This window comes from Octopus sinensis, linkage group LG28 (genome assembly GCF_006345805.1).
Source record: "Octopus sinensis linkage group LG28, ASM634580v1, whole genome shotgun sequence".
Taxonomy (NCBI): Eukaryota; Metazoa; Mollusca; class Cephalopoda; order Octopoda; family Octopodidae; genus Octopus; species Octopus sinensis.
In genome coordinates, this window is record NC_043024.1 from 16,019,904 (window position 1) to 16,029,903 (window position 10,000).

General features: G+C 36.9%; 1 protein-coding gene across 2 annotated transcripts in view; it reads right to left on the bottom strand.

Annotated features, from left to right (window-relative positions):
- LOC115225695 (glutamate--cysteine ligase catalytic subunit-like) overlaps positions 1-10,000 on the bottom strand; it is a 94,649-nt gene that overhangs the window by 6,524 nt on the left and 78,125 nt on the right. For both annotated transcript variants that reach the window (XM_036514543.1, XM_036514544.1), the window contains exons 14-16: positions 9,723-9,799; positions 6,792-6,862; positions 1,050-1,167 (exon numbers count right to left, since the gene is read on the bottom strand). In XM_036514543.1, coding sequence (XP_036370436.1) covers positions 1,050-1,167; positions 6,792-6,862; positions 9,723-9,799 — 266 coding nt within the window. The remainder of the gene's footprint in view (positions 1-1,049; positions 1,168-6,791; positions 6,863-9,722; positions 9,800-10,000) is intronic.

A 10,000-nucleotide genomic window follows, 5' to 3' on the forward strand; every position in this document is an offset into this window, starting at 1 on the left:
ATATATATATATATATATATATATGTATGTAAAAAATTAATGAGTGCGTGCGTTTTCAATCATATGTGTGTTTGTGTGTATAAAACCCCGTGGTTGTTTGTCGACAACTTTTTGTGAAGGTGCATACCACAGTGGTTAAGTGTGGGACTTATATTCGGGATGCTAGTTCAATTCCCGGACTGGGCTTTCTTTTTGTTTCACGTTGCTCCAGTTCCCTCAGCTGCAGAAATGAGTTGCGATGTCACTGGTGCCAAACTGTATCGGCCCCTTTAGCCTTTCCCTTGGATAACATCGGTGACGTGGAGAAGGGAAGCTGGTATGCATGGGTGACGCCTGGTCTTACATGAACAACCTTGCCCAGACAGTTGCCTCAGACGGGAACTTTCTAGGTGCAATGCAATGGTCATTCGCGACCAAAAACGGTCTTTACTATATGTGTATGCGTCTCTCTGTGTGTGTATGTGTGTGTGTGTTTTGTCTTCTAGCTTCAGTCATTTGACAGCGGCCATGCTGGAGCACTACCTTGGTGAATTTCTGTGGAATCAAACAACATTAGCACTTTTTAAAGCCTCGCACTTATTCTATCAGTCCTTTTGCCGATCTAATAAGTTACATGGATGTAAACGCACCAACACTGGATGTCAAGTGGTGGGGGGACAAACACAGACACACATACGACGGGCTTCTTTTAGTTTCCGTCTACCAAATCCTCTCACGTAGCTTTGGTTGACCCGAGTTTATAGAAAACACTTTCAAAATGCCACGCAGTGGGACTGAACCTAGAACCATGTGATTGGGAAGCAAGCTAGGACATTTCTATTGCATGGGAGATAATCTTCTTTGTGTAGTAAACGCGATATTTTCCTTAATTTTAAACATTTGGATTTTAATTGTTAATGGAATGATGGACATATATTATATAAATATCGATTATGGAAACCTATGTCGAATTTTTATTTAAATAAATACTTTCAACAATGAGTTTTAAGGTTGAATGTTTCTAATAACATTTGTTTAATATTGATGAAAACAAATGAGAATCGTCTTACCTGCAGCTTTGTCTGAGAGAAATTTCAGGTATTGCATTATTTTAGGTCTTTTACTGGAATCGTAGTCAACATGATCAAGATATTTGTGTATGAGAGGAATTAAACCAGGGAAATCATCCTGTTGAGAATAGAATCAAAAGGATTGGAAATAGTTGAGTTTTTTGTTGGAGATGTTGACCAAAAAAATTTCATTATATAATCTGGAATATATTTATGGCAGTCTTTGACCCTGCTTTTAACGAAACTATGATGATTTCTACATAAAATGTGGTGAATCATTAAAACACTAGAGAGAAGACTAACGATGAATTGCAGAAAATTATGACGAGGAAAATTAGTGATGTGTGTAGATGAGAGGAAGCAAATAAGGGAAATTATCCTGTTGGCAATAGAAGCAAAATAATCAAAAATAGTTTCAGTTTTCTGATGGAGATATTGACCAAATGGTTATAAAATTTGCTGATATTTTTTGTGAAGGAAATATCTGAAAAACTGAAGCAGAAATAAGAAAAATTTCATGATGTTAATTTAGGATATTTTTATGACATTCTTTGACATCTGTCCCTTTTAATAAAATTATGATGATTTCTAACATACAGACAAAGCCATAAAGCTTGGGGTATCACAGTGAGATGGGTGTTAGAAAGAGAGAGAAAGAAATAGTATGGTAGAAGGGACAAACAAATCTCTTTGGAACCATTTCATCTCTACAATTGAACCATTCTGCTTAATCCATGATTTCATGGAAGAGTTTAATAACCACAATTGTCATGCAGATTCTTCATTCCTCAGAGTAATTGGAACTTATAGAACAATCTAGAATCTTTTCTATAGACTATTTCTTATTGAAAAAATCATTACCAATTTCTTTGGATTAAGAATTTTGTGTGGACATTGATGTGTTTCACAAGTTCCTGAGGTATCCAGGGCATATTCTATTGTCACCATATGTCGATCAGTGCTTTATATACACACACACAAAGACACACACACTCACCCCATCCTAACCTCTAAAGCCAATCCCCCAAATCATTGATGCTTGAAGGAGAGACAAAAAGGATAAATTCTTTTCAGTTCCACATTACTCCTCCTTTCCCCCACCCAAACACACCTACAGTGTCCCTTGAAATAAATAATATTCTTTTACGTTAACACAACATGGTGGACAGGTCAGTTTTAGCTTCCCTACTATTATAATGTAAACCTTTTTGAACTCATAATATTCTGTGCGTGTATACCAATATTCCACTGAACTTTTTAATACCGTATTTGACGGCATATAGGATGCACTTTTTTCCAAAAAATTTGGCTAAAAAAATCGCCCTGTGTCTAATATGCGAAGTCAAGACCCTCCCATAGGCTAATCTTCTCCCAGACGCTCACTAACCTAGCTTACGATAAGTATTTCTACCTACGCTAACGCCTTAATGATATTTTCCGTACTCATGCATCATTATTTTATTGCTAGTATTATTATTATTATTATTATTATTATTATTACCAGTATTATTACTTTAAAATACGAATTCTCGTAAAAATCAAAGCAATCTACCGTAAATTGTTAGGCTGCGATCCATGACACACGTTTACTAATATCAGCTGATCAGAACCCTAAATCGATGCCATCTGACGGTGAGGAGTAAAACTACATGATCGTTGCGAATTCGTGTATATACAAAGGTAGGTTGGATATCTTGGTACAACAAAGTTTATGATCATAACAACAGTACAACACTACAACAGTACAAGCACCCTCACGGTTATGGCAACACCCTCACGGCTGTTGTAATTTACATGCTTTCCTTTTGTATGCTTGCTTTTATACAGCAATGTTTTCTGCTTTTGTAATGAGCTGCTAGACTGCTTTCAACAATATATGCTTAAATACACTTAAAACTTTTTTCCTGAATTTGACCTGCTGAAATGAGGGTGCGTCTAATATGCCAGTGCGTCTAATATGCCGTCAAATATGGTAATTCCTTCTGGAAATTATCTTGAGAATGTATAATATATTTGTTGTAATCTTTTGTGCCCAATATTTCAATGAACTTGTTAAACTTTTTTATGTTCTCAACATGCTCTTGTCACCAAAGAATGTATATATATATATGGATTGTAGTACTCTGTGTCAACCAATATTCTGTGCGTGTTTGAATATACAAATACAATACCAATACCAATATCCCACAGAACTTTTTAATAATTCCTTCTGGAAACTATCTTAAACATGTTCTTGAGAATGATTATTTATGTTGTAATCTTTTGTGCCCAATATTTTAAGGAACTTGTTAAACTTTTTTATGTCCTTAACATGTCCTTGTTACCAAAGACTGTATATATGTAATGTAGCAATTTGTAACAACCAATAATTAACGCAACCAAAGTTCTACATGTTACTTTTGACAATCTTTTTCCAAAGAGTGAAACCGGTAAAGTAAATAAACATCTTTTAAAATTGCATTTTCAAACCTTCTTTCGTATATATATATGTGTGTGTTTATGTATATATGTATATATATTATATATATATATATATATATATATATATATATATATATATATATATATATATATATATATACATACATATAATTAATGCATTCGAGCTTTGGTGTTGGAAAAGACTTTTACGGATTCCATGGACAGCGAGGCTCACCAATGGAGAAGTTCTTAAACAGATAAGGCCGAAAATGTCGTTAGAAGCTAGGATCACCAAGTATAGATTGGCATATTTTGGTCATATTATGCGGAGAAAATCCCCATGCTTGGAATTGTCAGTGGCAAGAGAGGAAGAGGCCGACCAAGAACCCGCTGGCTTGACACCATCAAGAGTGATACCGGAATGGACATAGCCAATCTGAAAGAAGCGACCCATGATAGAACTGACTGGAAGACACTGATCCAATGAGTGACCTCGAGTCGACTTCGACTGAGCGGATATATACATATATAATATATATATATATATATATATATATATATATTATGATATGTAAAAAAATACAAACTGTGACAAGAACGCATAACACTTAGAAGACGATACAACAAACACAGACAGGACATTCGAAGCCCTCAGTCTTCAGTCAAGAACCGGATCATCGTAGTAATTTTGGCTGATTATATATATATATAAAGAGTGTAGACAGAATAATGGAAATACCTTAAAATTTCAAACAAATTTATTTTAATATGGGGTACGACTGCGTTTGGCAGTAATTACAGCTTGAATTCTATGACTCATACAAAATTTGAATTGTTTCCAAATGAATTTTCGTCCATTCTTCAGCTAAAACAGTCTCCAGTTCTTGTAATGATGATGGTGGAGGATATCGACTCATTTGTTTTTCTAAAATGCACCATAAATGTTCAATAATACTGAAATCCGGGGTCTGTTCAACTTCACTAGAATGTTCCTCGTGCCTTTCAGAAACAACTTTCGGTGTATGAATTGGTGCATTATCATCCTGAAAGATTGTGTTTCCCTCTGGAAACAGTTCTGCGACCATAAGATGAAACTAATCAGATAAAATGCTTAAATCGTCTTGACTATTAATTCTGGCATGAAAGGAGACCATTGGACCGGTGGATTTCCAAGATATAGCCTCCACCTCCAGGTCATCACAGATCCTCCTCCATGTTTAATAGTTAGAAGAAGGCAGTCTGGGTCAAATGCTTCTTTTGGCTATCTCCACACATATACTTGGCCGGTGGTCAGAAATAAGGTATAGGATGACTCCTCTGCGAAAATAACATTCTTCCACTGATCCAGGGGCCAATTCTGTAGGTTTTTAACTCCACTCTAAATGCTCTGTAACGTTTGTTTTTGAAAGTAGTGGTTAACTGATTGCAGCCCTCCTGTGAAATCCGGCTTGTGCAGCTCGCAGCAAAGAGTTTTTGTGGAAACTGGGTTCTCGAGGTGGTCATTAAGCTCTCCAGTAATTTTGGGAGCTGTACTTTTGTGATCCTTTCTAACAATTTGCATAAGAGTCCAACGGTCCCTGTCTGAAAGTTTTGGTTTTCTTCTGGAATTTTGTTTCAACGTGGAGGTTTTTCCCTCTTTCTCAAGGGGCTGTCATTACTTTTCAGACAGTACTTCTTGATACACCAAACATATATATATATAAGAGGCAGAAACAGAGAGAGAAAAGGAGTGTATTTCCATGCAGGAAAGAATTGTGAATGTGTGTGTATGTATGCAAGTATGTGAGTGTGTGTGTGAGTAAGTATGAGTGTATGTGAGTGTGTGTGAGACCGAGTGTCTGTGTGTATGTGAGTGAGTGAGTGTGTGTGTGAGTTTGTGTGTATGTGAGTGAGTGTGTATATGTGTGAGTGAGTATGTGTGTGAGTGTGTGTGTGAGTATGTGTGTATGTGAGTGTGTGTGTGAATGTGTGCATGTGTGTGTATGCATGTGTTTGTGTGTGCATGTGTGCAGGTGTGTGTGTGTGTGCAGGTGTGCAGGTGTGTGTGTGTGTGCGTGTGTGCAGGTGTGTGTGTGTGCACGTGTGTGAGTGTTTTAATCACATGCACAAAAACCTGGACTTGGGTCCTTGCAGGATGATAGGCAGAAAATAAACTTTTGGAATTTGAATGAGAGACAACAATTCTGTCTATCTGTCTTTATACACACACACACACATACAAACACACACACACACACACACAAACACATACACAGAAACACATACACACAAACACATGCACACACAAACACACACACACATATTGATTTATTAGTACTCTCCCTTCTCCATCCATCCACAAGTTCATTCAGGTTGAATAACTGGTGACGCTAAAGTGGAGAAAATGTATTTTTTTAAAATTTTTAAATAGGTTTCTTTTTAATAAACTGGAAGAGACCCTCTTCATGCAAGGTTACTTGAGAAGGTGGGTCACTCGGTATAGAGGCTCACTATCTGTGGCAAGGGTACCTCGATACTGAGAGGTCCCAATATTGAATGGACCCAATATTGAAAGGCGGCGAGCTGGCAGAATCGTTAGCACACCAGGCAAAATGCTTAGCGGTATTTCGTCTGTTGCTACGTTGTGAGTTCAAATTCCGCTGAGGTCGACTTTGCCTTTCATCCTTTTGGTGTTGATAAATTAAGTACCAGTTACACATTGGGGTCGATATAATCGACTTAATCCATCTGTCTGTCCTTGTTTGTCTCCTCTGTGTTTAGCCCCTTGTGGGTAGTAAAGAAATAGGTATTTCGTCTGTGTTTATGTTCTGAGTTCAAATTCTGCCGAGGTCGAATTTGCCTTTCATACTTTTGGTGTCAATAAATTAAGTAGCATTTGTGATCTAATCGACTGGCTCCATCCCCAAGATTTTCGGGCTTTGTGCCTAGAGTAGAAAAGAATAGTGAAAGGGCCCGATACTGGGTGCCCTTGATATTCGCAGGCCAAGACTATTGTCCTTTTGCCCCCTATAAATCCAGCTGTGTATGAATGCATATGTATGTGTGTGTATTTCTTTGTTGGTTTGCTTATGTCCACTGCCTTAGCGGTTTGGCAAAAGAACAATAGAATAGATACCAATCTTAGAGCAATTAAATACATGGGTCAAATTGTTCGACTACACCTGCCAAGGTGATGCCCCAGCATGGCCACAGTTCAATGACTGAAACAAGTGAAATCATAAAAGAAAACTGCCTTCCACTTGATATAAGCAATTTTTTTTAAATTTTAGAATTTACAAAATCAAGTAAGTGTTTTGGGGTTTATTTGAAATAATTTCTTACCTTTCCATTCATGATTTCATTTAAAGTCATCAGGGAGTAAATTTCATGGGTTACCTCACAACTGGTAAATTCTAGTTGACAGAAAAAAAAAAGAAATAATGATGATGATGATGGTGGTGGTGGTGGAGACAAGAAAAGTCCCTTCATGGCAAATACTGGGTTAAACTAAACAGAAAATAAATAGAAAAAGCAGACTGAAGGATTTTTAATTGCAGCACAAGACCAAAGCCACCCCACCAGAAATTACCAAAAACATATAATGAAGAGAAACATAACAAGTAACTGCAGAATATGTGGAAATGGACAAGAAGCAATAAATCATATTATCTCTAGCTGCCCAGTCCTGGCTAAGAAGGAATATATTCACAGACATGACAGAGTAGGAACCTACATACACTGGAAGCTATGCTAACACTATGGAATAACAACAGAAAAAAGATGGTATAGGCACACACCAGAAAAGGTCACAGAAAACGAGAAAGCAACCATACTCTGGGATATGCCGATACACACAGATAGAGAAATTAAGGCCAACAGACCAGATATAGTTGTCAGAGATCATGAAGAAAAAAAAAACTTTCTAGTTGATGTATCAATACCGGCAGATGACAACGTGTCTCTAAAAGAAATGGAGAAACTCTCAAAATACAAAGACCTGGAAATAGAGGTAACTTAAATGTGGAGTCTAAAAACAGAAACAATTCCTATCATAGTAGGTGCATTAGGTATGATAAAAAATTTTCAGACAAATACATAACAAAAACACCAGGACTTACAAATATACATAACATACAGAAAATAGCAATACTAGGTACCGCACACATCCTACGTAAAACACTTTTCAATATGGTAACTACAACAGTATCACAACAAACTACAGCAGAAACCCAAAACACATACAGCTGTGCTCGGCAGTGCAGTGAAAGCACGTGATGAAAGTAAGACTACTGAATAATAATAATAATAATAATAATAATAATGATGATGATGATTTCAAATTTTGCCACAAAGACAGCAGTTTCTAGGGATGGGATAAGTCGATCACATTGACCCCAGTCTTCAACTGGTATTTAATTTATTGACCCCGAAAGATTGAAAGGCAAAGTCGACCTTGACAGAATTTGAACTTGGAACGATGTGACGGACGAAATATCACTAAGCATTTCGTCCAGCATACTGACAATTCCGCCAGCTCAAACAATACTAATAATAATAATAATGATAATAATACTAAATGCCCAGGATGCCCTGATGCAGTACCACATAGTGGCTCTCATGACTTCTGATCTTAACTGAAGTGTTATCATGTACATCGTTATGTCTTGGTATAAAAGATGGGCTACAGCAAATATTCTGCTCAATACCACAGATTTGCTTGTCAGTTGTTTGACCTTAACCAGTTGAGCATGTCCCTTAGTGGCTGACGATATGTGCATCTCTGATCATGAGCAGAAGTAGTGGGGGAACATCGTAGCCATGTGTTGAAAGGAATTCTTTGGGGTTTGAATAATTCACCTTTGGAAATATGGGTGGTTCGTTCAACATCCTTAAGCAACCCTTATTCAGGGACCTTTTGAACGGGATGGGTTACTCGACCAGAAGAAAATTCTAACTGGGCCCCGCCTGCAAGATCATGTGCTGTTTATCTTGATATGATATCACCATGTCACACACATATGGTTGTGATGCATGTGCCTAGTGTACCCTTATCAGACGGGTAGTCATGATGGGTATACTGGGCTTCGTATATTTTACCCCAGTGTCACTTTGATGGCATGCACTGCTCTCTCACTCAATAATAATAATAATGTGAGTGCAGTTATAGATTTAGCATCGGGTAAATGTGGAGTCAGCCAATACCAGCAAATGAATATGAGTTGATAACCATACTTGTACCATACTTTCGCTAACTATTTTTGGTGCCCATATGGTCATGATCAGATATCATCCACTCAACTCACCCACTATTTGACCGAGCAGGATATCAAGGATACAACTAAAGAGAGAGAGAGAGAGAGAGAGAGAGAGAGATGTGTCAGCATTTGGTTGGTACTCACCAACGGCTGAGCAGACTTGAGCAATGTAAAATGAAGTGTCGTGCTCAAAGACATAACGTGCTGCCCACTCCAGTATTTGAACTCACGATATTACGATTCGATAGCCGAAAACATTAACCACTCGACCACGCACCTTCACTATGCAAATTTACATGTTTGTATATTGTGAGAGACAAATAGTCATGATTCCCACTGTTTCTGTGACCCCATCACCCTTCCCCCTTACAATTAATGTACATGACACCCCTTGTTTTACTCCAATAGAAAAAATATAAGCTCTGGTGGATGCCCTTAAATGCTGTGTGCGACACCATAGAGTGTTGTGACACTCCGGTTGGAAACCCCTGACATAGCAGCTCTTAGCTTTTACTCAGATGTGTTTGTTGATTTGATTACGAATAGGAAAATGTATTAATTAACTTATTATCATCGAACCTTAATTAATATTCGCAGCCATGAGTCATTACATAACTGCTTGATAAGCTGGCAATGGTGGCCAAAATCTCTCTGGTTATCAAACTCCAATCTGAAACAAGGTAGGACACATTGAAAAACAAAGCAGAATTATTCTCTAAAGTCATGAGAGAGTCTCTAAATGACAGCCTGATCCACTAAAAATAGCAGCCAAGTGTCCCTGAAATTAATCCCTATCTGAAACAAGGCAGGACACATGGAATAAGGAATAAAGTAATGGTATATAGCCTTAAACAGACAGTATGGTCATGCCTGGAATGCATTTGATCACAGATCTGCTCAGTTGGGCCTGACCTATGGTTAAGCAACAAAATACTTTTTCTTAGCAATCATGATATGTAATCAAAGTTAAAATTAATCTCTCATCATTTTTAAAATTTCCCAAAAGTTTAGTTCTTACCATTTTGAACTTCTCTGAAGTGAAACTTTTCTGTATTAGTGGAATCCCGCTTTTGTGCTGATGTGAAGTTTTCATCACCTTGAAGAGAATGAAATTGAGTAGAAAATGAATGTTTGTGTGTGTGTGATAATATATATAATATATATATATATATATATATATATAATAATATAATATATATATATATAATATATATACATATATATACATATATATATATACATATATATATATTATACATATAACATATATATATATTATACATATATATATATACA